At 43.1% G+C, this 25,392-nt stretch overlaps 8 protein-coding genes across 10 annotated transcripts in view; 6 read left to right on the forward strand and 2 right to left on the reverse strand.

Moving 5' to 3' along the window:
- Window positions 1-54: 54 nt before the first annotated feature.
- LOC145696840 (uncharacterized) lies at window positions 55-2,023 on the reverse strand. Its single transcript, XM_081773941.1, has 2 exons — window positions 1,680-2,023; window positions 55-1,633 (listed from the first exon to the last, which is right to left on the reverse strand). Exons 1-2 carry the CDS (start codon window positions 2,003-2,005, stop codon window positions 199-201), a joined length of 1,761 nt encoding a protein of 586 aa, XP_081630067.1. The 5' UTR covers window positions 2,006-2,023; the 3' UTR covers window positions 55-198.
- Window positions 2,024-8,022: 5,999 nt separating this feature from the next.
- On the forward strand, window positions 8,023-8,616 carry LOC145699027 (uncharacterized). Its single transcript, XM_081776279.1, has 2 exons — window positions 8,023-8,363; window positions 8,407-8,616. Exons 1-2 carry the CDS (start codon window positions 8,129-8,131, stop codon window positions 8,565-8,567), a joined length of 396 nt encoding a protein of 131 aa, XP_081632405.1. The 5' UTR covers window positions 8,023-8,128; the 3' UTR covers window positions 8,568-8,616.
- Window positions 8,617-8,657: 41 nt separating this feature from the next.
- Window positions 8,658-9,527, reverse strand: LOC145697934 (serine/threonine-protein kinase pim-3-like). Its single transcript, XM_081775140.1, has one exon. The coding sequence runs from the start codon at window positions 9,525-9,527 to the stop codon at window positions 8,658-8,660; it is 870 nt and encodes a 289-aa protein (XP_081631266.1).
- Window positions 9,528-9,923: 396 nt separating this feature from the next.
- On the forward strand, window positions 9,924-12,511 carry LOC145697804 (uncharacterized). Its single transcript, XM_081775015.1, has 2 exons — window positions 9,924-11,793; window positions 11,837-12,511. Exons 1-2 carry the CDS (start codon window positions 9,960-9,962, stop codon window positions 12,073-12,075), a joined length of 2,073 nt encoding a protein of 690 aa, XP_081631141.1. The 5' UTR covers window positions 9,924-9,959; the 3' UTR covers window positions 12,076-12,511.
- Window positions 12,512-13,332: 821 nt separating this feature from the next.
- Window positions 13,333-19,268, forward strand: LOC145699184 (uncharacterized). 3 transcript variants are annotated; one of them, XM_081776447.1, is made up of 10 exons: window positions 13,333-13,484; window positions 13,716-14,014; window positions 17,464-17,786; window positions 17,833-17,905; window positions 17,951-18,048; window positions 18,096-18,233; window positions 18,283-18,334; window positions 18,375-18,471; window positions 18,520-18,672; window positions 18,717-19,268. In XM_081776447.1, exons 3-10 carry the CDS (start codon window positions 17,508-17,510, stop codon window positions 18,898-18,900), a joined length of 1,074 nt encoding a protein of 357 aa, XP_081632573.1. In that variant the 5' UTR covers window positions 13,333-13,484; window positions 13,716-14,014; window positions 17,464-17,507; the 3' UTR covers window positions 18,901-19,268. The 3 variants fall into 3 exon arrangements, with proteins under 3 accessions (XP_081632573.1, XP_081632574.1, XP_081632575.1); XM_081776448.1 differs by lacking the exons at window positions 13,333-13,484; window positions 13,716-14,014 and adding an exon at window positions 15,310-15,646; XM_081776449.1 differs by lacking the exons at window positions 13,333-13,484; window positions 13,716-14,014 and adding an exon at window positions 16,304-16,613.
- A 2,020-nt stretch (window positions 19,269-21,288) lies between these two features.
- Window positions 21,289-25,392, forward strand: part of LOC145697935 (rab GTPase-activating protein 1-like) — a 34,239-nt gene continuing 30,135 nt past the window's right edge. The window contains exon 1 of the mRNA XM_081775141.1: window positions 21,289-21,405. Within this exon, the coding sequence (XP_081631267.1) occupies window positions 21,358-21,405 (48 nt within the window). The 5' untranslated portion in view covers window positions 21,289-21,357. The remainder of the gene's footprint in view (window positions 21,406-25,392) is intronic.
- LOC145698806 (2-oxoglutarate dehydrogenase complex component E1-like) lies at window positions 22,147-23,146 on the forward strand. The gene is made up of 5 exons (XM_081776027.1): window positions 22,147-22,229; window positions 22,272-22,443; window positions 22,490-22,606; window positions 22,650-22,853; window positions 22,897-23,146. Exons 2-5 carry the CDS (start codon window positions 22,333-22,335, stop codon window positions 22,969-22,971), a joined length of 507 nt encoding a protein of 168 aa, XP_081632153.1. The 5' UTR covers window positions 22,147-22,229; window positions 22,272-22,332; the 3' UTR covers window positions 22,972-23,146.
- Window positions 23,335-25,362, forward strand: LOC145698804 (26S proteasome regulatory subunit 10B-like). The gene is made up of 5 exons (XM_081776026.1): window positions 23,335-23,429; window positions 23,497-24,699; window positions 24,743-24,882; window positions 24,928-25,010; window positions 25,057-25,362. Exons 2-5 carry the CDS (start codon window positions 24,587-24,589, stop codon window positions 25,285-25,287), a joined length of 567 nt encoding a protein of 188 aa, XP_081632152.1. The 5' UTR covers window positions 23,335-23,429; window positions 23,497-24,586; the 3' UTR covers window positions 25,288-25,362.

Genomic DNA, 25,392 nt, shown 5'->3' on the forward strand with positions numbered 1-25,392 from the left:
CACTTTTCAATAAATAAATGCAACTTTTTCTGCAAAAAAAATTGTTGACAAATATCCTAATCCGAATCTTTATTTTTAAGAAGCCAAAAGAGAAACAGGGGGAAAGCAAATTCGATAAAATTTGTTTACCGAATCGGCAATGACAATTTGAAAGAAGATAATGAAATTTAGAAAGTACGTTCAGTTTTTAGCGAGAACTTAAGAGCTAGTGGCAACATCAGCAGACGTTGTGAAGGCAAAGTTTTTGACAGAGAAAGCAGTGCCAGCGTCGTAAGTGTTGCCGGCAACCCAAACCTCGAGGTCTCCAGAGAAGAGATCGGCCAAGGGATACCTGCCAGTGTGGATGTAAGCGCCATCGATGGAGACGGTGAATATGATGTCTTCGGTGAATTCAATTTGTCTATATTCGACGGCGAAGTTGGTCCATTCTCCGACGGTGCATGGTTCATCGAAGCTTCGCTCGTATTGGGAGCCAGTGGGATCGTTGACGCCAAAGTAGTACTTGTTCTCATTGGGGTAACGGAAGAGAGCAAAGGTTCGGTCGCCCTTTCCTCCTTTATTGGGACCCGAGGTTACGTGGAAGATGTTGAGCCAGCTGGATGAGGTTTGGCTTCCGCACTGAACATCAGCGGAGAACCTGTAGTTTTTGGGTGCTGTAACTGTTGTTATTTGATTGTTTCGGAAGGGGTTGATGCCGCAGTTGTTGATGATTCTGGTGCAGTCAGCTTCGCCGTCGCAGGGATCGTTGGCAAGGCATGGGTCTTCGGTGGTGGTTGTAGTTGTTGTGGTTGTCGTAGTCGTAGTGGTGGTAGTTGTTGTTGTTGTAGTCATCGCGACTTCAGCGAATGTTTGGTAGGAGAAGTTTCGGACAGCGAAGGCAGTACCAGCGTCGTAAGTGTTGCCAGCGGCCCAAACTTCGAGGTCGCCAGAGTTGTAGAGATTGGCCAGGGGATAGGTGCCGGTGTAGATGTCAGTGCCATCGATGGTGACGGTGTATTCAATGTTTTCGGTGAACTCGATTTGTCTGTATTCGACGGCGAAGTTGGTCCATTCTCCGACGACGCATGGGAAATCGAAGCTTCGCTCGTATGAGGAGCCAGTGGGATCGTTGACGCCGAGATAGTACTTGTTCTCATTGGGGTATCGGAAGAGGGCAAAAGTTCGGTCGCCCTTTCCTCCTTTATTGGGACCCGAGGTTACGTGGAAGATGTTGAGCCAGCTGGATGAAGATTGACTACCGCATTGAACGTCGGCGGAGAACCTGTAGTTCTTTGCAGCTGGAACTGTTGTCACTTGGTTGTTACGGAAGGCGGTGAAGCCACAGCCGCTGATGATGCTGGTGCACTCGGCGAGGCCGTCGCAGGGATCGTAGACAGAGCAAGCGGTTTTTCCGGCGCACGAATTCGTCCAGTCGTCTTTGTTCCAGAAAGGCGGTCTGAACGCGCCCTCGACGCAGCGAACGTTTCCGTTGACACTGGCATCGTCGCATGTGACGGAGTAGGTGGATCGCTTCTTGTTGATTGTTTCGACCAACTGCAGGGAACCGTCTTGGATGCTAGCGTTGGCGGCCGCGGCGATGCATGGATGAGCTGGTTTTGGGCTGCAACTCAAGGTTGTTCCTGCTGGGAGATTCCTAGTAGTATGAAAAGAAGAATGGGGAGAAAGAATTTGAAACTTACTTTCTTGCTACAGTGGCTGGGTCACCACATCGAGCGAGGAATCGGACGCCGTCCTTTTTTGGCTTGGAGATGGAGTGCTCAGTCCAGTCGGGGAGGAATCCGCTGTCGCAAATTGGGTGGCACTTGACCTTGGATCGCAGCTTTCCGTAGCCGGGGCAGACCCAGGATCCGTTCTCGACGGGAAACTCGGTCTGGGTCTCGTCAACTTTGGCGTCGCAGAGAACTCGTCGAGCTTCTCTTCCGGCGTTGTCGAGCTGCTGGTACTGCTGAAAGTAGCCGGCGTCGACTCCTTCGAAGGCGACAAGAAATTGAGCGAGCAGCTTCATTTTTCTCAAGTTTCTCAAGCAAATCTATTTTTTAAAAAGAAAGCTTGATTTTATCACTTTTAACGAAGTTTATATAGGGCTTTGGCATGCTCGTTTTTCGCAATACCGTTTGGTGGCGAGCGCGCGCTGTTTTCTTGAAAAATACACCGCTCCATTTCATCAAGAGTACCAGCCGGGAAACGCACAAAAGAAACCTAAAGTAGAGAAATAAAAAATCTTCTCTGGAAGTGTCAAAATTATATATGGTACAAGGCAACTTGACAAATAGCATATTTAGGCTCTGGTTAGGAAATATACGATGAATGCCCGGTCGAACCAGAAGATTTTGACTTGGACTGATCAATGTTATATTATATTATATTATATTATATTATATGGGGAACGCATCCCGTTAAAATTACTATGGTAAAATGGAGCGCTTGATTGCTGCACTCAGCAATTGTTAGGGATAAAGAAAGCAAGCAGTCACGCGTTCGAATCTCTTGTTGATACATGAAATAATGGTGTCCCGTAATTAATTCGAAACCGATTAACGCTCCTGTTTTACGAAGTAGGAGCAATTATTTTTAGCAAGAATGATATAGCAATATTGCTTTGAATGCAGAACGCAAGAGTACTCTTGCTTCAGAATTAATTTTTTCATAGAAATGAAATGGTTATGATTTTCTCCCTTCGTAATTCTTTATAAATAAAAGTAAATAAAGTTAAATCTTTATTCGTAAATTATTAGATTCAATAGTACTTGAGTATGCAGGGCTATCTACAAAATGTCTATCTTTAATAAAAAACCAGACATTCGATCAAAATATATAATATAGGTAGGGTGAACGTACAAAAAATCAAATCTTGTTTTAGTGGGAGTGAAAGGCTGAAATTTGCAGGATATGTTCTTCATATCCTATAAAAATCATTTTTCAAAAGAAAAATTATTTTAAAAAGCCCAAGGCGATTCTAGAGGCAGTCAAAAAGTCCCAAAAATCTATCTTTTGAGCGAAGCAAGCACTAGAGTCGTGAATTGGCTTATTAAACGCGCCTTGAAGAGAGGATCATTTTCCAGCAAAAAAATTTAGTAACGAGTCACCGGTTGGCTCACAATCATCATTTGAAGTCATTTTTTTTTGTTTTTCAAAAAAGAGTCCTCCGGAGGACTTTTTGCTGGAAGAATGAATAATCTTGAAGATAGATTTTTCTTGTTAATGAAATCTTCTTTAATTTTACCAACTGTAATATTTTTGATCAAAATTTTCAGTCCAAATTTTCTGGAGGACCTCGGAGGACCTAATGATGGAAGACAAGTCTTTGGTGGAAGAAAAATAGTTTAGAAAAATAGAAGAAATAGTGCTCGGCCAGTATATGGCCACCTATGGTCAACTTTGGTCAAGTTCGGCCGGAGGACCCCCGGAGGACCTTCCTGCTGGAAGACCAGACGCTGGAAGACCAATATTTAAAATTTTCTATTATGGCTGTGCTCGGCCAATATATGGCCACCTATGGTCAACAATGGTCAAGTTCGGCCGGAGGACCCCCGGAGGACCTCCCTGGTGGAAGAGCATCAGCTGGAAGACAAAAATTAAAAAATGAAATGAAATGCCTTGCTCGGCTAAAAATTGAAAATATTGGCAAATTTAAGTCACTTTATGCCGAAGAACTCCCGGTAGACCCCTTTTGTCGGAAGACAATCAACTGAAAGACCAACATTTAAAATAACCAAAAATAAGTCAAGTCAATTCAGTGATGAAGGAAGCCACGCCGACCCAGAGATATGTGGCCACTAGATGCAGTGAAAGGCAGGGCAAAACCTTCCAAAAGAGAACAAACGTCCGTTTGTTCGGCTCGGAAAAGAGCAGATCAGAGTCAAGGCGGAGCCGACCCGAAGGGGAGGCCACGCCCGTTCATTTTATTCAATCAGAGTCAGGGCAAAGCCGACCCGAAGAGGAGGCCACGCACGCTCATTTTATTCGATCAGAGTCAGGGCGAAGCCGACCCGAAGGGGAGGCCACGCACGCTCATTTTATTCAATCAGAGTCAGGGCGAAGCCGACCCGAAGGGGAGGCCACGCCCGTTCATTTTATTCAATCAGAGTGAGGGCGAAGCCGACCCGAAGGGGAGGCCTCGCCCGTTCATTTTATTCAATCAGAGTCAGGGCAAAGCCGACCCGAAGGGGAGGCCACGCACGCTCATTCTTTTCAATCAGAGTCAGGGCGAAGCCGACCCGAAGGGGAGGCCACGCCCATTCATTTTATTCAATCAGAGTCAGGGCGAAGCCGACCCGAAGGGGAGGCCACGCCCGTTCATTTTATTCGATCAGAGTCAGGGCAAAGCCGACCCGAAGGGGAGGCCACGCACGCTCATTCTTTTCAATCAGAGTCAGGGCGAAGCCGACCCGAAGGGGAGGCCTCGCCCGTTCATTTTATTCAATCAGAGTCAGGGCAAAGCCGACCCGAAGGGGAGGCCTCGCACGCTCATTCTTTTCAATCAGAGTCAGGGCGAAGCCGACCCGAAGGGGAGGCCACGCCCATTCATTTTATTCAATCAGAGTCGTGGCGAAGCCGACCCGAAGGGGAGGCCACGCCCGTTCATTTTATTCAATCAGAGTCAGGGCGAAGCCGACCCGAAGGGAAGGCAACGCAAGCTCATTCTTTTCAATCAGAGTCAGGGCGAAGCCGACCCGAAGGGGAGGCCACGCAAGCTCATTCTTTTCAATCAGAGTCAGGGCGAAGCCGACCCGAAGGGGAGGCCACGCACGCTCATTCTTTTCAATCAGAGTCAGGGCGAAGCCGACCCGAAGGGGAGGCCACGCGCGTTAATTTTATTCAATCAGAGTGAGGGCGAAGCCGACCCGAAGGGGAGGCCATGCCCGTTCATTATATTCAAACAGAGTCAGGGCGAAGCCGGCCCGAAGGGGATCCCTTGGCCGTTTATTCTTTTTGATTAGAGTAAGGGGGAAAATGATTAAATAAATCTTTTCTGGTTCGCTTTCGTATTGTTTAATAATAGATTTTTTCGATATCCCGAATGCTGAATCTGTAATAACACCTCTCAGATGATTCAAGAGATTGGAGGGTGCAGTTAATCTCAAAGAATGCGGGATCTTGAAATGTTTAAACGGAATGTTGTTGAAATGTTTTAAATGTTCAAACCTTGCCTGAACTCAGACCTAATCAAATGATTGGACGATGATTTGATTGATTGAAAAAAAATGAACGGGCATGGCCTCCCCTTCGGGTCGGCTTCGCCCTGACTCTGATTGAATAAAATGAACGGGCGTGGCCTCCCCTTCGGGTCGGCTTCGCCCTGACTCTGATCGAATAAAATGAACGGGCGTGGCCTCCCCTTCGGGTCGGCTTTGCCCTGACTCTGATTGAATAAAATGAACGGGCGTGGCCTCCCCTTCGGGTCGGCTTCGCCCTCACTCTGATCGAAAAGAATGAGCGTGCGTGGCCTCCCCTTCGGGTCGGCTTCGCCCTGACTCTGATTGAATAAAATGAGCGTGCGTGGCCTCCCCTTCGGGTCGGCTTCGCCCTGACTCTGATTGAATAAAATGAACGGGCGTGGCCTCCCCTTCGGGTCGGCTTCGCCCTGACTCTGATTGAATAAAATGAACGGGCGTGGCCTCCCCTTCGGGTCGGCTTCGCCCTGACTCTGATTGAATAAAATGAACGGGCGTGGCCTCCCCTTCGGGTCGGCTTCGCCCTGACTCTGATTAAAAAGAATGAGCGTGCGTGGCATCCCCTTCGGGTCGGCTTCGCCCTGACTCTGATCGAATAAAATGAACGGGCGTGGCCTCCCCTTCGGGTCGGCTTTGCCCTGACTCTGATTGAATAAAATGAACGGGCGTGGCCTCCCCTTCGGGTCGGCTTCGCCCTCACTCTGATCGAAAGAATGAGCGTGCGTGGCCTCCCCTTCGGGTCGGCTTCGCCCTGACTCTGATTGAATAAAATGAGCGTGCGTGGCCTCCCCTTCGGGTCGGCTTCGCCCTGACTCTGATTGAATAAAATGAGCGTGCGTGGCCTCCCCTTCGGGTCGGCTTCGCCCTGACTCTGATTGAATAAAATGAGCGTGCGTGGCCTCCCCTTCAGGTCGGCTTCGCCCTGACTCTGATTGAATAAAATGAACGGGCGTGGCCTCCCCTTCGGGTCGGCTTCGCCCTGACTCTGATCGAATAAAATGAACGGGCGTGGCCTTCCCTTCGGGTCGGCTTTGCCCTGACTCTGATTGAATAAAATGAACGGGCGTGGCCTCCCCTTCGGGTCGGCTCCGCCTTGACTCTGATCTGCTCTTTTCCGAGCCGAACAAACGGACGTTTGTTCTCTTTTGGAAGGTTTTGCCCTGCCTTTCACTGCATCTAGTGGCCACATATCTATGGGTCGGCGTGGCTCCCTTCATCACTGAATTTACTTGACTTATTTTTGGTTATTTTTAATGTTGGTCTTTCAGTTGATTGTCTTCCGGCAAAAGGGATCTACCGGGAGTTCTTCGGCATAAAGTGACTTAAATTCGCCAATTTTTTCAATTTTTAGCCGAGCAAGGCATTTCATTTCATTTTTTAATTTTTGTCTTCCAGCTGATGCTCTTCCACCAGGGAGGTCCTCCGGGGGTCCCCGGCCGAACTTGACCAATGTTGACCCTAGGTGGCCATATATTGGCCGAGCACAGCCATCATAGAAAATTTTAAATATTGGTCTTCCAGCGTCTGGTCTTCCATCAGGAAGGTCCTCCGGGGGTCCTCCGGCCGAACTTGACCATAGTTGGCCATAATATATTATACTGGCCGAGCACTATTTCTTCTATTTTTCTAAACTATTTTTCTTCCACCAAAGACTTGTCTTCCATCATTAGGTCCTCCGAGGTCTTCCAGAAAATTTGGACCAAAAATTTTGATCAAAAATATTACAGTTGGTAAAATTAAAGAAGATTTCATTAACAAGAATAATTATTATAATAATATTAATAAATTTTGAGTTCTTCCAGCAGGGCAGCTCTTCCAGCATTGAAAGTCCTCCTTTAGTCCTCCAAGAGGTCACGTGACTAGATATGATATTAATAATCTAAAAAATTAAGAAAAAATTTTAACAAGTCTTCCTCCAGAAGGAAGTCTTCCAGCAGTTAGTCCTCCGGAGGACTTTCACATTGATAATAAGAAAGAAATTTTAAGTTAAAAATGAAAATTTCTAGTGTCAGGGACTGATCTGGAATTTCGTTACTAAATTTTATTAAAGAAAAATGGCTAAGGAATTCGCCAAAATAAGTTTTTTTTCTTCAACCCTTTTTGCTTGGCTTCGCTTGTCAATTATATACTTTGACAGCCTAAAAAAGGTTGAAAAACTTGAGAACGCCCTCCGAGAAAAAAATTTAATTAAGAACTTTGGCATGATGTATCACCATGCCAAGTTTCAGTTCAAACGGTCCAGTAGGGAAAAAGTTGATTTTTTTGTACGTTCACCCTAAATATAGGACGTTCTGTTTAGTTTCAATAAAATCATGAATTGTGCTGCATTCAGCAGTTCAACCGCTGAAGTTGTTATGAGTAAATCTAACACGGAATCGTGTTGTCTCGCCGTTTCAAAACATGCGTGGTTTTTTCGGACTAATTCATAATTGGTTTCAGCCAGAATAACCATCCCTTCTGCCGATTTCGAAATCACAAAAATTGAGCAATCGGCTCTGTTCTACGTAGCAAGGCATTCTTCTCAAATGGTTGAAAACGGAACATGTCGTAACAACCGTACAGCTCCCCGCAATAAAGTCACTTTGCTAAGGTACGCGTCAGCCTGGCGCCGATCCCTTCGTTCCAATTTGTCCTTAGTAAGAAATACTAGTGGTAAAATAAGGTTTATTTTTGACTTTGACCTTCAATTCAATACCCAAATTGAGCAATGGTCCATGGTCCATGGAATTGCTCTCAGAAAAAAGGGACCTCGAGAAAGTGGCAATTGTGCTACTTTTTACGGTCCATTGAAAGCGCGAATCTGAATGGTGGGTCAGTTTTTTGAATGGAGAGAGTGAATAATCAGTTTTATGAAGTCTTAGGACAAAAAGATTTCCTCCATTTTACAACTTTGCGTAACCACGGGGATCGAGCAAAGACGGATTAGAGAAAAGTGACAAAATTAATTAATTATTATGGCGAGTTGGTATTACGCCATTCCGATAACAATTTTTGTCCTGATCGCCATTTCTTCCTGCTTGTACAGAAGACGAATGTACCAACTGTGGCAACAGAGACAGCAGACCATAGCCGTTACTCGAGTTCCTAGAGGCCAGTGTCAACGTGTCATAATAACGACTGCTAATTATCCGCATCAACAAGGACAAATTCCTCCACAACAAATTTCGACGGTCAATACAGTCTCATCAGGTACGAAATCCATCATAAAACCTTTTCTAGCGCCCCTTTCTAGCCTTCGAACCGCCACCGTCTTATGACGACGCTGCCAGAAACTACCCAAAATACAACGATGGTAGTCAGTTCCCATCCCATCCACCTGGTTATGGAGCTCCTCAAGCTGGCGTTCCTGTAGCTGGACAGACCTCCGGATTTACAAACAATGCTTTCCGCTAATCCTTATTTATGACTGAAAGAAAAACGACTGAAAATAAAGAAAACGACAACATGTGATATTTTTGAATAGAAATTCTTTTATTGGAGAACTCAGACGGAGGAGCTTCTTTTCTTAGGCGAGCTCGGGAGATGCTGGACCCAAGCTGACTGGATGACATCCTGAAGTGATATTCTCGAGTACTCGTGGATGCAAAGAACGCGGTTGATCAGCTGCTGGGCTTCTTCGCTCAATCGCTGTTCTTTCAAAAAGTTGCGCATGAATCCATTTTCTTCCGAGTACTTCCATTCGCCAGCGAGAAGCAGGTACAAAATCGACCCAAGGGACCAAACAGTCACTGGTCCGGGCTTGAAGCTTCCGTGGCTCTTGAATTCTGGCGGCCAGTAGGCAGCTGTTCCCGAAGGTTTTTCGTAGCGATCTTGGACCTTTTTCGCGCAGCCGAAGTCGATGATTTTGATTTGAAGGGTGTCGGGGTTGATGAGTACGTTTTCGTCCTTGATGTCAGAATGCATCACTCCGCCCAGATGCATTTTGTAACAAGCGATGACGATTTGGGTCCAAATGATTCTCGCGTTTTTCTCGCTCTGGACGCCGTACTTATTGCAGAAGTCGAACAGGTCCATCGTTCCTTCGGGCTTTTCCATAGCGACCGCGAAGTCGTCTTCTCGCTCGATCCAATCGAGTGGCTTGACGATGAAGGGACGGGCAAGGGAAAAGGCTTTGACGTGAAAGTAGATCTCTGAAGGACATCGAATGCCCTTGACATCGGCATAGGTTCGGACGGAGGATTTTGGGAAGAACTTGACCACGACGTCGCGGACTTTCTCTCGGGTCAAAAGATCGATTTCGATTCCGTTGTAGAGGGTTCCGTTTGCTGACTGCATCAGGAGGGAGGTTATTTGGAATCTCGTGAAGAAAGTTGGATGCTTTCGGGATTCGAGCTTCTTGCTGTTTGTACTCATTTTTTCGTTGCTTGCTTGTTGTTTGTAATTTTATGATTGGAACATCGAAATTTGCTTGTTTATAAACTCCTGCTCTGGCGCTAGAATTGCTGTGGCACCTGAATGATTCTGAAAAGCTGTCTTCCTGGAAGAAGCAATCAAGGAGCAGTGACGCAGCTGATTGACAGCAGGTGTATTACGGAAGGTTACAATTTCCTAGTACTGAGAATGATGAACGAACTGTACCCAGCATAGTTTCTGAAAATTCTCCCTCCAAAATAGTAGAATCCTCAAAAACTGATCAAAGCTACCAGCTGAGCGCTAACCGCAAACCACCTCTTCCCACATATTTAACCCCGTGAAACTTTCTACTTTCTCATATTTGTAAAAAGTTTTAAACTGAAAGAAGTGCTAAAATCTTTTTTTTTATAAATCGCAGCGGAAGTCGCAGCGATGAGAGGCATCTCTTTTGCTCTGTGTTTGGCTGCTTGGGCTGACGCTGGTCCGAGGCCGCCCGGTTGGGCGAAGAATTTATTTCAACAGGGGGAAGTGCCGAGGTTGAAGACGATTTCAATCACTTCGTACAACAATCCAAGGAGATTATCGCAAATTTCAAGGAGCAATTCTTCTCGTCGACCACCCGCACAGGCTCAGAAAAGCACCTGCATCCAGCAGTATGGCGTTGAAGGCGCGATTTCAAACCCCCGCGAACCCTGCTCTTTCGCGGACGGCTGCTATCCTGCAAACGCCGACCTCTGCTGGGAAGTCAAAGCTGATTGCTCGATGATCGAAGCTCGTTTTACCAAATTTACTGTCGAGGAAAAAGCAGAAGCGCTCATCGGCTGCCCTTACGATTTTGTCCAGCTCTCTTACGGGCGCGAGGAAGCGACTTTCTGCGATCATTCAGCTGCAAAGATCTCAAAATCAATGGCTGCTTCGGGGAGAACGAATGATCCGAGGTTCACCGGCTGGTTCGAGTGGACCAATGTTTTCTCGGATGAGCTGAAAGTGAAGCTGAAATCGGACTCGTCTGTGCAATTCTACGGGTTTGATCTTGAATGGCGTTGTGTGCCAGAGCCGACTGCTCAAACAACGACTCAGGGAATGATTCCTTTTGCCAGGGCGCTAGAATTGGCTCCAAGGAACTTTTGCAAAGAAATAGAAGGCGGAAAAAGTGGAGAATTGGCGAATGAACGAGCGCAGTGTGCAGAAAAAGAAGGCCTTTGCTACTCCAAGGGCTTGTCAGAATGCTGGAAAGTGCAGACTCAATGCAAGAGCATCAGACTTCGATTTAATCAATTTGAAGTTGAGGAGCCTCAGACGGCTGTAAAAGGAAGAAACAAATGCTCAAAGGATCGAGTTTTGATGATTTTTGGCGGCAGAGAAGTTGAGTTTTGCGATGAAAGTCTGAACAATGAGAAAATGAAGAGGAAAAATCAAAGATCGGATCCGTTTGTCGCCGGCTGGTTTGGCTGGAAAGTGATTGAAGAGAGCGAGTTTCAAGTGAAGCTCGAATCGAATGAGGAAAATGAATTCTATGGATTTGATCTTGAGTGGGAATGCGAAGAAGAAATGGAAGAACAGGCAAGGGTGCAAGAAACAACAACAGAATTGCCAACAACAACCGAGTTTTTCACAACAACCGAGTTTTTGCCGACATCAACAACGGTTGTCTCAACTACTGAATTCCTGACAACAACAACGACAGTCATCTCAACCACGGAATACGCAACTACATCAACCACAGTTGTCGAAACAACCACACTTCCAGAAGAAACAACAACTTTTGTGACAACAACGACGATGGGTCCTACATCGACAAATATTCTTACTACGACCTGGCCTGCATCAATCACCACAACTTCCTCCTCGACTACCACTACGACAACAACTACGACGACGACAACTCCAACATCCAAGACTTCCAAGAGCATGACTCGGACTTGGACAGCTTCAGCTCCCAACCCAACCGCTTCTGATTTCGATCTCAGAAACGTCGAGGACTTGATCGTCTTCCTGACTCAGAAATCAACCTTCCTGGTCGAAATGATCACCAGCTACGATTGCAAGTTCTCCAAGCTCTTTCATATCAAAGCAAAAGTCCCAATGTACCAGAAGCGATTTGCAAGGCTCTTCCGAACCGTCATTTTTCGGGAGTCCTTTCCTGAAAAATACGCTGCCGACGCTGCGAAACTTGTCAATCGACCCTGCCAATTCCTCAAAGGTGGAATCAGAATCCCTGTCAGCGAAGATTTGATGCAAAAAGTCACGAGTCATTTTCAATACAGTAAGATTCTAGATGCTTTTGTTTAACTTCATTGATATCATAGATGAGAACGATCGAGAAAACAACGATTTCACCGCCTACGAGGAGTTGCGAGGGATGAAAGTCATTTACGACCAACTGCTGGCTGAGCAATTTCCTGTCAAGGGATTAGCAGTCAAAGTACTTCCCGGCTCGTGCTCAAATGCGCAGGTGACTACCATGTACAGCAAGATGAATACTTTCGCACGATTGATCGATTCCATTGGCAAGTTTGTCGGAGGAAAAGAAGCGTTGTACTGCTAGAAGATTTAATACTGTAATGAACTGATGAAGGGAAGAATCGAGCTTGAGAGCAAAAATAGTACTTTATGAAGGAACAAAATTTCTTATCATTTATCAGTTAGGCGATAAAAAAATTTGCTTTTTATCTTTATCCTTTTAAAGCATAAAATTAAAAATTATCATTTTTCTTAGTGCGTGAAGATTGATAACGGATTAATTTTTGGCTAAAGTCAAAAGATGATTAAGCAAATAATAAAAAATAATATTCCTGAGAGTACTTGTATAAAAATAATTTGCTTTATGAAGGCTCTAATTTGTTTGAAAGAGATCAATATCTTTTTTATCAGCCTGAGGTTCAAAGTCTGTACATAAAAATAATTTTATAAAAAAAACTGTACCGGTACTTTTAATAAAAATTAAGAGAAATGACGGCCATTGATTCAGAATCAGTGATTTCGCCCGATCTCAAATAAAATTAAGTTGGAAATGAAAAATAATTGCTGCATATTTTCCCGCGTTTTTCCGGATGAGAACGTCCCTCCGTCTCTGACGAATTCTATGACGTTTTGAATGTATCGGACTTCATTTCCTCCTGTCACTAAATCACAATCCTCATCACCGGGTTGATAACTAAGCAAGCTCAGCAGGATATTTACTTTTAGTCTCCAGCCGAGAATTTCGGAGCACCTGGCGCCTTCGTTCGGACAAATCACTGCATAAAAACGATCAAAACTGATTTTATTCAACAAAAATTGGCGAAAGAAAAAATTCAAAAAAAAAATCGTTTCAAGCTTTTTTTGAAAAAATGATGTTCGAGATCGTCTGCTTCCTGACCATGACTCTTGTTTCTGCCGCTGTAATTCTGATAATAATAAAGTACCTACTTAAAGCAAATCGAGAATCCGCTCGCGGCTTCGAGTCAAACAAAAATTAAGCCGCGCACTCAATCGCGCGGCTTTTTTCTCGTGTTTCGCTCGAAACCGCGAGCGGCTGCTCGGTTTTCTTCTTTGAAATCTTGTTTTGGATATATTTGGATTTAGATTTCAACCCTTTTTTCGAAGGTGATTGATGGCCCGAATGCCGGAAGCAATAAGGAAGGAGAGAATTGACTAGCGCTTTTCGCCGTTTTTCCGAAATTAATTTTTACGAGTCGCCTCTGAATCATGAAATTCGCTTCTCTTCGCTTTCTCTCTTCTATTCTTGGTTTTTTTATGGTCGCCGCTCGTAAAATCCCTTCCCCGAGAATCGAATGAGAAGTCGTCATTCCATTGAAACTCTACCGACACTATCGCAGAGAGGTGAGACCTGACTTCGACCCAGTTTTTTGGAACGCGCCGGGGAAAAAGAAGAAAGAGAGGATTTATCATTCCGGATTTATTCAGAAAAAGAGACGCTTCTTTGATCCGCTGGAGAGAAAGTTATTGAATAAGGTGAGTAGCAGCTTAATTTTCATAATAATTTTTATGATAAAAAATGGCTAAATTTTCTACTTTTCGAGTTAAAAAAGGGGCCAAAAGTTTTCCGAAATCTATGTTGACACCCTTAATACTCAAACTTTGATTATCGAGAATAGACTGAGTTTTCTAGAGACGTTTTGGACGCTTCAAAGCTTCAAAACTTCATGATCGTAAAATCGAAAAAAACTTATTTCCCTATTTTAGCCTCTGCCTTCTTTCCCTTCTTTATTTTTTCCCTCAGCTGCCAGTGAATCAGAAGACGAGAGAGAAGCATCAGCGTCAGTCGAAGATTGTTCTCTTTCGATCGGGATTTGTGCGAATTCACCTCAAAGTCATCACGAAGTGATAAGAACGAATTGAGCCAGCGCCTGGCCCAGTGGAACGTCCCAGCGAGCAGAAATCCAAAGTCCAAAATTAGAACAGCCTTCCTGCCACATTTTGGTTCAAAAAGCTGAAATAAAAAGAGATCTTCCTCTTCGAGCCGAAATCATCAGACAAAAAAGGTAGGAGTCGATAAATAAGGACTAAAATTTTTCGACCAAAATTCTGTTCATTTTCTTAGATGATTTTTTACTGTATCTGGTACCAGTTATTCTAGCGCCCGAAAGAAGATTTTCCTGTAAAAAAATTTTCATTTCATTATTTTGATTATTCAAAAAAACGAACCCAGGAGCGGAATAAGTTCTCCAATTCACTTTTCATCAAGCGGAAATAGTTCCTAACTTCCATCATAATTAGATATTTTTTCGAGCCATTGGCGCGCTCCTTTTTTGAGAGTATTTTTGAGAGGCGAGGAAAACCTGGGCCTGGGGCGAGTGAATTGGCGAGGGCCTTCTGCCGCCGCGCCTGGGGTACTGATAAGCATTTCTATTTGAGAGGTGAGAGATGGATCATTCGCAGCCACGCAGATTTGAACTTGACGAGTTCTAGTGGCGCGCTCGAGCGAAATTACAGTAATCGCCCTTGAGGTGATGCCAAGATAAATTCTTGTTTCAAAAATCTGAAAATCCAGACTGAAGATTTGGAAAAGAAATCTGCGGCGGGATTGACAAAAGATACAATTTTTTTGATGAAAAAGGCGGATCAAGGGCGGCTCATCCGACTCATATTTTTTTGCTTCTTCTTCCTGGGCGAAATCATTCATTCGCCCCGAGAACTGGAAACGACAGAATCGTAAAAATCACCTTTGAAGTGAAGCCACTGGAACAACCGCCCCAACAAATCACCTAAACATTCGATTTACTAGAGAGCTACTTCTTGAGGCTAGGATTTACGATTGCTGTTTGATAAAGGAAAAATATTGATAAAAACAGGTACTGAGCAAATAGCCCCGTGGAGAAAACCTGACTCAGGTTTTTGGCAAACTCAGGTTTATCTTGAAAACTCAGGCTTTTCGTGAAAACTCATGTTTTTCGTGAAAACTCATGTTTTTCGTGAAAACTCAGCTTTTTCGCGAACACTCAGGATTTCGTGAAAACTCAGGTTTTTCGCGAAAACTCACGTTTTTCGTGAAAACTCGGGTTTCTCGCGAAAACTCAGGATTTCGTGAAAACTCAGGTTTTTCGTGAAAACGTTGTCGTTTTTTCTCGAAGTTGAGTATTTTCAAGGTCGTAATCTTTCACTTCACTTCCTTCAAAACATATTTTTAACCATCATAAAAAATGCGAATTATGAGCAAATAAATAGAACGTCTGAAATTCTCGCGCCGCGTCATAAATGCTCCACTGTCTAAGACTTTCTTTGTAGCTGGTCGAGGATTCTCAGACAGGGCGGTCCTCTCCTTCTTTCTTTGTTGTTGATTCCAAAAAAGAGAGTAATTTTTTAATTGGCGAATTAGCGAATTTCCGGCTTTGGAAGGCTTCGAAGCCGCCTTTGCAGAATTATGAATGTTAAGTCTGTCCCGATTCGTAATTAGCAGCGGCGGCGGCTTTGATGATTCCGAATTTCCGTTCAGCCCGACTGAATGCGAAAAATCCCCTCACCCGTTTTACGATATGGCGCTCACAAGGAAGTCATTCTCACTTTTTCCTTCCTTTTCCGAAAAACACGCTAGAAACAAAAAATTATCAGAGAAATTATCAGACCAGCCTTTTTTTAACCAAGCGATTTTGTCAATTTTGGACACTAAAAAAAAGGTAAATATCAAATTAAAAAATGAGGAAAGCACCTGTTTTTATGATGAGTCAGCATTTTAATGATCATTATCGTAGTTTTCATCATATGATTAAAAAAGAAAAATAATCGTTTGAAAAAAACCACCTTGTGAGAAAAATCTCCTTTGTTACGACCCAGGAACAGACCGAACCCCGGAAAAATAGAATTTAATTTTAACGACTGAACTCGCTCTTTTTCCCACCGCCAATCCATCATCAATTCTTTTCCTGATGATTTATCGGCCGTAAAAAAGTTTAACACTCCAGCCACTTCCATTTTACCTTATTTGGATTCTTTTTTTTCTTCCATGATTTCAAACCTCAAAATTTTAAGCTCGAAAAATCGAGAAGCCGCTTGCGGCTTCGAGTCAAAAAATAGCGCGGCTAAAATGCTTTCTTGACTCGAAGCCACGCGTAGCGCGGCTAAAATCTATTTTTGACTCGAAGCCGCAAGCGGCTTCTCGATTTTCAATTCACCAAATCATTTTTTTCAACGATCAAAGAACCAGTTTTTGGCTTCTTTTTCGAACCAAAACAGGCCCTTTTTTCATTTGAAAAAGGAAAAGAAAACATGCAAGTGCGATGACAATGTGTCGAAAGCGTTCAACCCCGATCTGCCGTTTCCATTTGAAAAGGACCAAATTCGGCAGTTTGAGAGACACTTAGGGACATCTGATTTTCGCGTTATCGGGGGGCTGCTGTCCGATTGCGATTTTCGCCCCGGGGCGCAGAATTCGCACTTCAAAGAGGTGTTGGGCACGCGGTGGCGTCGCAGATTGTCGCATTAAACCCTCTAGTTGGCGAAGTGGAAGCGTCACATTCTACTCAAACGTTCTATCGAAATCAGAATCAGACAGAAAGAGTCTGTCCATAGAGATAAGGAGACACTGCCAGCAGACACCGTAGCGCACATCCCATTCAAGCCAAAAAAAGAGAGAATCCAAAACAGGTAGAAATTTTCATTTTTTTCAAGAAAGAATTCTTTGAACTTGTAAAATCCAAAATTGCGGCTCTTTTGATTACGAGAGTTTTTACGGTGTGCGAATGGCGAAAAAGAGAAAAAGTAGAAGCGGCTATTCCGCTTTGAATCGCCGGCATTTACAATTCTGGCTCGCAGCTTTATAACCATAATTAACGCACTAACCTTGGTTCAACAGCGAATTTCAATTTTCTACCAGAGTTATTATGGGCTGCTCAAGTTTCAAAGGCGAACATTTAATGGTCAATCTTTCCACTGTGTTCTCTAAACCTGGGCTCGGGATCCTGTGTGCAAAACCTGAGTCAGGCTCTAAAAGAGCAAAAATGAAAAGCCGCGCAGCGGCTTTCTTGAAAACGAAGCCGCGAAGCGGCTTCGCGAGTATTGCCTTTTCACCCTATTTTAACATTCTTGCGAAGCCGCTTCGCGGCTTTGTTATTAAAAAAGCCGCTACGCGGCTCTTCATTTTCGCTCTTTTAGAGCCTGACTCAGGTTTTGCACACAGGTTGCCGAGCCCAGGTCTAAACTAAGCAGAAATCATGGTTTATGGTTTTCTGAGTCAGGAACCTGAATTAATATACTGAAATAATGAAAGTGAAAAATATTATGAATCCAAATCGGACTCATGGATTCCTTCCTCGTAAATCTGCATTCTCCCCCACCTCGTCACAGGCGAATAAGTTGGCCAATTTCAAGTTCTTTGTATGCCTATTTTGAAACGTAGAAGGAGTTAATTTCTGGCGTGGAAGAAGTCGTTTTTGTTCGCGCGCAGTTGACTGATTCAGAAAGACCAAAAAACTTAACCCGTAAAATCGTTTTTCAGGCAAGAAACTCAACGAAGAGAGAACGACTTCGAAAAAGTAAAAGATGATGGAGCTGGAGCTCATGAAAACTTCGCTGCCTCATGCTTGTATGAACGCGGAACTGCCGTCAGAGAAATCGATGATCACCAATGACGACATCGTCGAGGTGGTCGATTCTGGAATCAGCGAAAGCGACAAAACTTTGGAGTTCGACGAGACATTGAACAACGCGATTATTCGACCCAACTTGGACAGCATCAGACGCATTCTCGGAGCGGATGGAACTGAGCAAGCGCGAAAAGTTGTGGAAGAAAACACAGGGCTCATTCCAAAGTTTTACAAGGTAAGATCAGCTTTTCGAATCGAAAATAGAATTGCCCAAATTCTAGCCCTACAAACTGCTCGAACAAACCGAATCTGGCAAGACTGTATCGCTCTACAAATGCAACTTCTGCGAGCAAGGTATGACTCATCCCTTCCTTGCTAAATTAATGTCCCTATCTGTAGTCTATCGAGGACACAACAGTATCGTCTACCACTGCCGCCGACACATTGGCGATTATCCATATCGCTGCGATGACTGTGGCTTCGTCGAGGTGTGCAAGGTCCGTCTTGAATGCTTGTTTCCCTCCTTTTTAAAGCTGTTTTCTAGTCTGGCCTCTCGTCTCACATGAATCGGACGGGTCACAAGAACTGTCGTAAAATCGACGCGACGCCCGTTCCCGGCCAGAACGCGGCCCAAGTCTCCACCCAAATCACCTCCAAAGCGCGCCCTCAAGCTGCCGATCTGGTAAATTGCCCTTTCCTTTGTTCCTTCATTTACGAATGATTATTTTCAGTTCAATCCCCTCAAAAGTCGCAATAATAAGCGTTCGCCCTCGTCCATGCCAGGTACGCCTTCTTCGCTAGAACCTTCCCTAATCTTCCCTAGATTATGTTCCATCAATGTCTCATTCGCCAAAACGCTCCAGAGTCGAGCAAATCGACCTGCCAGTCCCAAATCCTCATCAAACTGCAAATCCCTGGAGGTAAAGAATCGCTCATCCTTCTGAACAAAAATTCACGAAAATTTATAGACCGGATGTGCTCGAATCAATCAGAAATTTCCGCAAAAACTTTGACGCCGACGCTTTCAAAAGCTTCCAGAATAATCAGAAGAACTTTTGCATGGTCGGTGGCAAAGGCTTTTCGACGCCAAAAGCAGAATCCGATGAGGACTCTAAATTCAGGTACGTTTTTCTGACAATTTTTCTGAATAAAAAAATCTCTAAAGTGATCCAAAATCGACGTCGGAGGACTCCGAAATCGAAGAAGTTGAAATCATAGAAGAGGAAGAGCCAGCCAAGCACTCGCAAAAGCCCTCCGAATCTACTAAAGAATGGAATTTCTGCCAAAAGTGCCGAGCAGGATGGTACAAGAGCGAAGCCAATTTCCTCGTACACCCTTGTTTTGCCTAAATAATAATCTATCTTTTTGTAAATTAATTTAACACTATCAAAAAGAGCACCTCACTTGCCTTGAAGAACAACAAAAAGAGCGGCTCGACATTCAAACTAAAAAAAATAAAGCCTCAATACTTCAATCTTCTCAAAACAAATTGATCGTAGCCGTAATACACCTTTCTCTGTTTTCATCACTTCTTATCATTTTATACCTTCTTTTTTCCTCTTTTTTTTCTTGCAAATCTTGTACAGAGAGTTATCTACTTCAAATGAACCTATCTATTGCAAATGACATTACTGTATATTTTCAAGACTGAAGTCTTGGCTCGTCAACCTTTGTACAAATACCTGAGTCAGGGTCTGAAAAGCTCATATGAAAAGCCGCGCAGTGGCTTATTTATAAACGAAGCCGCGAAGCGGCTTTGCTAATAATTCTATTTGCGGCTTCGCTTATAAATAAGCCGCTGCGCGGCTTTTCATATGAGCTTTTCAGACCCTGACTCAGGTATTTCTATACAGTTTCCGTTGCTCAGACGGAAGTCATATGCAAAAATCTTCAAAAATAAAAAAAGTCCTACAAAAATAGTTTTTATACTTCGTTGTATTTACATTAAAATAACATATTCAAGTGCTTATACAGGGGTTCCTTCATCGACACAGCCGATAGAAAGGATCCTCTTGAAAAGAGTTGAAATAGAAGAAAAGTTGTTGTTGTAAATATCTTGTCGGATTCGGTACTCTTCGATTTTCTGAACCTTTCTTTTTTCAACATGGGCTTTTCGCGTCTTTGGTCGAAGAGAAGTTGATGCTTTTCGTGTTTTTCGGGAAGTTTCGACCTTTTTCAGCGAGCGAGCGAAGAAGGCGTCCATTTCGGAAAGGGCTAGGTCGGAAGTTCGGGCAGCAATCATTGCGTTGGTGTTGTTGATGATGATTGTTGGTTTTGATGATATTTTGCCAAATCGACTCATCATACCTTTATACTGAATGGTTTGGAGCGCCAAAGAGATCTAATAATAACAGGTGAGCTCATTGTCAGGTGGCCATTACAGTCTAATGCGCAGGTGATACACTTAATGATCATCATTAGGGAGATTCGCCTGGCGATAAGCCTCGTAGCATACGATTTTATATGTTACATATAATATGTACCTACCGATGATAGCAGACTCGAATCCGGGGTTACGCCGCCACTAAGAGAATCCTGTATTGCGATTGGCTGACCGGATAACCTGTTCGCCATCCGTGGCGAACAGCTTCAAATCCCGAGCAAAGGCCTGCTATCACCGGTATATATATATTATATACAGGTATACATACAGTTATTGGCGTACATTTTCACGCACACTTATAGATCTGAAACCGATTTCCGTTCCGTTCTGACGGTGAATCACAAAGGTTTACACTTCAATCGGATATTTCAGACGTAAATGATCATTTTCAAACCTTAAGAATGTGCGTCTTTTTTCGGAAAAAATAATCATTTTTCAACTGGAATAATTTCCATAAATTATGGACGATAATCATCTGCACTATAAAAGCGACCTGATTTTTCAGAAAAATGTAAATCAAAAATGAAATTTGCCAAAATTACTCTTTTTTCTGCTGCTTTCGCTGATCTTCTCTCAATAAACCGAGCGATGAATACCTTCAACTTCCATCGGAATTCTGATGAAAAGCTGATGTTGTCGCCGGAAGAGGATCGACTCCTCCAAAACATTTTCAGATTCAACAGCGCTATCGGCAAAGAATATGAGCGTTTCGTAATCCGCAAACAAGCGGAAACCTCTTTCAAGAGACAGAAAAATCTGAACTTCCGAAAGTATCACAATAAAACTTAATCATCTGGCAAAGGATCTGCCTTAATCCTTATTCAGTAAGTTCTTCATAAAAAAACAAAAAATCTTCTCTCAGTCAACTTTATTTCATGTTCTTCGTTTTAGTGTGCTCAAAAACATTTTCTTTGTAAATTTTTATTGGTTTTCTCTCACCTGTATTTTTCTATTTTATTTCATGTTTTTTCGATGTGTTCAATAATTGTGTGATTTTTCTTGCAAAAGTTCATCTGGATAAAAATACGAATAAAACTTACTGAATAAAGGTTACTTCAAAGAGTTTATTTATCAAGAAAAAAATGAAGAATCATTTTTTATTATCAAATACAGTAAGTTAACTTCCGTCTTAATTTCTTGAGAAGGAAATACCTTTCTCTATGTCTCTGTAGAAATTTCTGACCAGAAGGACATCTTTATAAGGCCAAGGTCGAGCGGCCCTGGCAGTGGGAAATCAACAAGTCTAAGGATGACTGAGCGTAGTAAAACTTTCAACTGACTAATTCGACAAAGAAAGGCCGCGCGCAGGGCACTTAAAATCATTATTCTCTTCAATCTTTTTAAGAGCCACGACGAAATATAAAAGAAAATTACGAAAATATTAAAAACATAAAAACAAAAGATAGAGAGAAAAGGAAGAACAATGAGCTCCAGAAGAGCGAGGTCAAAATCATCAAATAGCCTCAAATCGGTAAAATAAAAAATATAATTTTAAGGATCCCCAGTAGTATTATCCTTTTCGTTTTGCGCGTTCGCACTATTCTTCTGAGAACAAACATCGCGGGGCGCGCGCTCATTGGCGGGCGCTCCGCCAATAGCGCTCAAAATTTAAAATTCAAGTTCAAAATCATTTTTCTCAAAAGAGAAGTTTTGCATGTTTTGTGTTGTTGTTTGTATTGTTTTGGATTGTTCAACACGAATTCTTGAATAATTCATGTAATAGCCAGTATTTTTACCAGGTTTTTTTATAGATTTGCTTTCGAGAAAAAACACGAGAAGATATGAAGAAAATCAACGAAGAAGAAATAAAGATAAGTAAAAAATTCAATAATTTTCTAATTTCAACATTAAATTTGGTGAGCAATGCGCTCCAGACTTAAAATAAGGGTTGAATAAAAACTGGGAGAGCTTGGTATCACTTGTTTGGATCTCGGTCCTGGGAAGTTTCTCGCTCATAATTAGGCTTTTTTAGTATTAGTTAGATTTTTAAGTCTGTGAGCATCGTGCTCCCATTATATTTAAAAATTTAATAGTTATAATTTTTCTAAATTCAAATCTAATCTAAAATGGTGAGCAATGCGCTCCAGACTTAGTTAGGCTTTTTAGTATTAGTTAGATTTTTTAGTCTGTGAGCACTGTGCTCCCGTTTAATAGAATTTAGTAGATAATATTATTAACACGTTAAAATAGAAAAAATAAACTATATTTTCAGCCCCAGCGACTGGAAGGAAGCTGACTTCGGCATCAAGCAGCTCTACGACGCTAACTGGATTATTTGCAACCCAACTACTCCAGGTAAAGCTTACCAATTTAGATCTTTCTTCACTAAAATTCTAGCCAACGTCATGCACGTCCATCGACGACAGATCGCTCTTCCATTCCGAAAGCCCTCATTCTCATGACTCCCAAATCTCTTCTTCGACTTCCAGAAGCTCGATCCGAATGGTCAGAAATGGACCCTGGCACACAGTACAGACGACTCATCGGTGAAGAAGGCGCTGCCTCCAAGGTAAAATAATATCCTTCATTCATTACTTAAACTTTGCTCCATTCAGAACCCAGATAACGTCAAGCGACTGATATTCTGCTCTGGAAAGGTCTACTACGATCTCGTCAAAGAGCGAGCTGCCCGAGGCTTCGAAAACGATATCGCTATTGCACGAGTTGAACAGGTACTTTCAGCTTAGAGAGATCAAAGGCTACATTTTATTCTAGGTCGCTCCATTCCCATACGATCTCGTCATTCCCGAGCTCGAGAAATACAAGAACGCCGAAGTCTACTGGGTCCAGGAAAAGCACAAGAACATGGGTTTCTACGACTTCTGCAAGCCTAGACTGCGAACTGCATCCAACTGGTCCCGCCGAGTCCACTACGCTGGCCGAGACTCCGCCGCCTCCGCCGCTGCTGGTTCCAAACAAGTAAGATTTCAGCCAAATTTGCAAAAGCTATTTTGCGTTTCAGGTTCACAAGATCGAGCAGGACAAATTCATGAACGACGCTTTCCGAAAGGGCGCCAAGGGTCGATTGTACAAATAAGCCACCTATTCTATCACTTACAAAGTACTGATTCCTTCCACAAAGAAAAACTATTGTCCTTAAAGCTTGTGTGTTCCCTTTTCTCACCTCCGTTCCTGTTGTTCAATAATTTATTAAAATAATGCACCTACATGCACAAACCTCCCTCTCTTCCCTTACGTTCAACAAAAAAAAACTTTCTAAAAATCCAACTACTAAAAATTTTGCCTGTTTTGTGTCTGAGGAAAAAAAAACTGAAACTCTTATTTATTCGGCCATTCGTTGTTTTGGCCCCGCAATTCATTGTAGCCTTCAGTAACTGGTATCAGCTAATCAAAGTAAAAATACAAACTGTGTGTACTAATAAGTTGAAAATACAGTAGAGCGCAGTCCGATACAGTGCTCAAAAAGTTACTTGTAATGAGCAGTAAGGCGTCGAGTAAACCGATTTTGCGAAGAGTTTATGATCATTTAGACAGGTAAGAACGATTCTAGACGTCGAAACGGCTCTAGAAATGAAAAAAACATGGCTTATCAACTTTTCAGTGAGCCTGAAGATCTGAGAAAAAAGCTCTCTCGGGTGCGTGATTCTTTCGATGCTTTGGACAAAGAACTTTTTCCCTCTGGCAGGCCGAAAGATATCTACCGAGAACCCCAGCTTTTTCCTGGAACAGAAGATGGGAGGGATAAACATCATCGTCGAGTCAGAACTGTCAAGCCTGTGTTGAAACGAATCGTTGATCCGATCGAACCTTCCAGCGGAGAAGAAGATGATGATCTTGTGATTGTCGATTCGAAGCCGGGAAAATCAAGAAAGCACCGGAAAAGGTCGGGTTTCCGGGAAAGAAGAAAGAAACGAAAGCGGTCGAGATCTTCTAGTCCAAGTTAGAGTTGCAATTTCCCTTAGAGCATGCCCATTTTGATCTTTCTTTTTTCAACTCTTTCAAAAGTCGAAAGCATCGCTCAAGATCGCGCAGTCCTATCCGCCGGCGAAAGAATCGATCCAGAAGTACAAGCAGAAGTATGCATTACTGCTCGAAGCATCGATCGAAAAAGTCCAGAAGTGAAAAGAGGGAGAAACGCTTGAGTCGTCGGAAAAGCAGTTCTACGAGTAAAACACAAGAAAAACTTCCTCAGACTCTTCCTCCTCGACAGAACAACGACGAGCTCATCGAATCTCCCAAATGCTGTTTCTAGTGGCGATCAGTCCTGTTCAAGAACTGCTAGCTCTGATGTCTCTCGCACAGGCGTTCTCCAAAAAGAACAAAAGGGCAGTACAACCGATGTCTGGTCAGAAGCATCAATCAGAAATGCTCGACTCTCGATGATGATCGTGCAAGTGGATAAAATCCGAAACAAGGTGAAAAAAAATCGAAAATTCCCGAAGCACACGCTGAAATCTGTTGGATAGTTCCTCATCATCAGAGCCGATTACTGGCCGCTCGACTGAATCTGATGGAGATAAGAATGCTGACACTAGGACTCTCCCTGCTCGAGCTGTTGCTAGTCAACTCGACGCTTATTTTTGATGGTAGCTTGTCTTACAGCAAACGCACGGTAGAGCATCTTTTCCTAGGTAATATCATCTGCCATCGTGGACAAGTAAATCGGTGAATCTGTTTGTCTCATCCGCGAAATGTTCAACTACGCTCGCGACAATCAACCCTGCATTATTTTTATGGACGAAATCGACGCTATCGGTAGCAGACATCTTTCAGAAGAAATCTCTGCTGATTGTGGAATCCAAAGGTATCTTTACTTCATTTTTTCTAAAGCTTAATGTCGCTCGCAGTACTCTGATGGAATTGCTCAATCAAATGGACGACTTCGACACGCTCGGAAAGGTGAAAATGATCATGGCGACGAACAGACCTGACACGCTGGATCCTGCACTTTTGCGACCCGGTTGTTTGGACAAAAAGATCGAAATCCGTATGAAGCCACCTTAGAAAATCCTTGATCTAAACTCAATTCTAGCACTGCTAAATGAGCAAGCTCGACTTGACATTTTGAAGATTCACTCGCGTCCACTCGCTACTCACGGAGGAATTGACTTCGAGGTAATCTTGTTTTCGCTTCTCTCCCTTTTTCACCCCTTTTTAATAGGCGGTTGCCAAGCACTCGGATACATTTAATGGAGCTGATTTGCGAAACATTTGTACAGAAGCAGGTCTTTTTGCAATTCGATCCGAACTCTTCAACAAAGCCGACCACTCACTTTGCAAGAACAACGAGACAAACTATTTCTCTCTCTCTCTTTTCTTTTCTTATCATCACTGTTTCTTTTTGTCAACTAGTCATTCAATACAAAGGCGATTGTTCACACGCATTCTTTAATTCAAAAAAAACTCGTGTTTTATCTTTCCTTTGCAATATAAGATTCATGATGGAAATAGAAAACTCAGCACTCGTTTGATATTTCTGACAGTTATCCTTATCTGT

Source organism: Oikopleura dioica, chromosome 2 (assembly GCF_907165135.1).
Source record: "Oikopleura dioica chromosome 2, OKI2018_I68_1.0, whole genome shotgun sequence".
Lineage (NCBI taxonomy): Eukaryota > Metazoa > Chordata > Appendicularia > Copelata > Oikopleuridae > Oikopleura > Oikopleura dioica.

Coding starts and splice junctions, on each gene's coding strand:
- LOC145696840 (XM_081773941.1), bottom strand. CDS start 2,005: ATGAAGCTGCTCGCTCAATTTCTTGTCGCCTTCGAAGGAGTCGACGCC. Junction 1,634..1,679: donor CCAGCCACTGTAGCAAGAAA/GTAAGTTTCAAA, acceptor TCATACTACTAG/GAATCTCCCAGCAGGAACAA.
- LOC145699027 (XM_081776279.1), top strand. CDS start 8,129: ATGGCGAGTTGGTATTACGCCATTCCGATAACAATTTTTGTCCTGATC. Junction 8,364..8,406: donor GGTCAATACAGTCTCATCAG/GTACGAAATCCA, acceptor GCCCCTTTCTAG/CCTTCGAACCGCCACCGTCT.
- LOC145697934 (XM_081775140.1), bottom strand. CDS start 9,527: ATGAGTACAAACAGCAAGAAGCTCGAATCCCGAAAGCATCCAACTTTC.
- LOC145697804 (XM_081775015.1), top strand. CDS start 9,960: ATGAGAGGCATCTCTTTTGCTCTGTGTTTGGCTGCTTGGGCTGACGCT. Junction 11,794..11,836: donor CACGAGTCATTTTCAATACA/GTAAGATTCTAG, acceptor TTGATATCATAG/ATGAGAACGATCGAGAAAAC.
- LOC145699184 (XM_081776447.1), top strand. CDS start 17,508: ATGATGGAGCTGGAGCTCATGAAAACTTCGCTGCCTCATGCTTGTATG. Junction 18,049..18,095: donor GCTTCGTCGAGGTGTGCAAG/GTCCGTCTTGAA, acceptor GCTGTTTTCTAG/TCTGGCCTCTCGTCTCACAT. Junction 18,673..18,716: donor GATGAGGACTCTAAATTCAG/GTACGTTTTTCT, acceptor AAATCTCTAAAG/TGATCCAAAATCGACGTCGG.
- LOC145698806 (XM_081776027.1), top strand. CDS start 22,333: ATGACTCCCAAATCTCTTCTTCGACTTCCAGAAGCTCGATCCGAATGG. Junction 22,444..22,489: donor AAGAAGGCGCTGCCTCCAAG/GTAAAATAATAT, acceptor TGCTCCATTCAG/AACCCAGATAACGTCAAGCG. Junction 22,607..22,649: donor CTATTGCACGAGTTGAACAG/GTACTTTCAGCT, acceptor ATTTTATTCTAG/GTCGCTCCATTCCCATACGA.
- LOC145698804 (XM_081776026.1), top strand. CDS start 24,587: ATGTTCAACTACGCTCGCGACAATCAACCCTGCATTATTTTTATGGAC. Junction 24,883..24,927: donor GGACAAAAAGATCGAAATCC/GTATGAAGCCAC, acceptor ACTCAATTCTAG/CACTGCTAAATGAGCAAGCT. Junction 25,011..25,056: donor ACGGAGGAATTGACTTCGAG/GTAATCTTGTTT, acceptor CCTTTTTAATAG/GCGGTTGCCAAGCACTCGGA.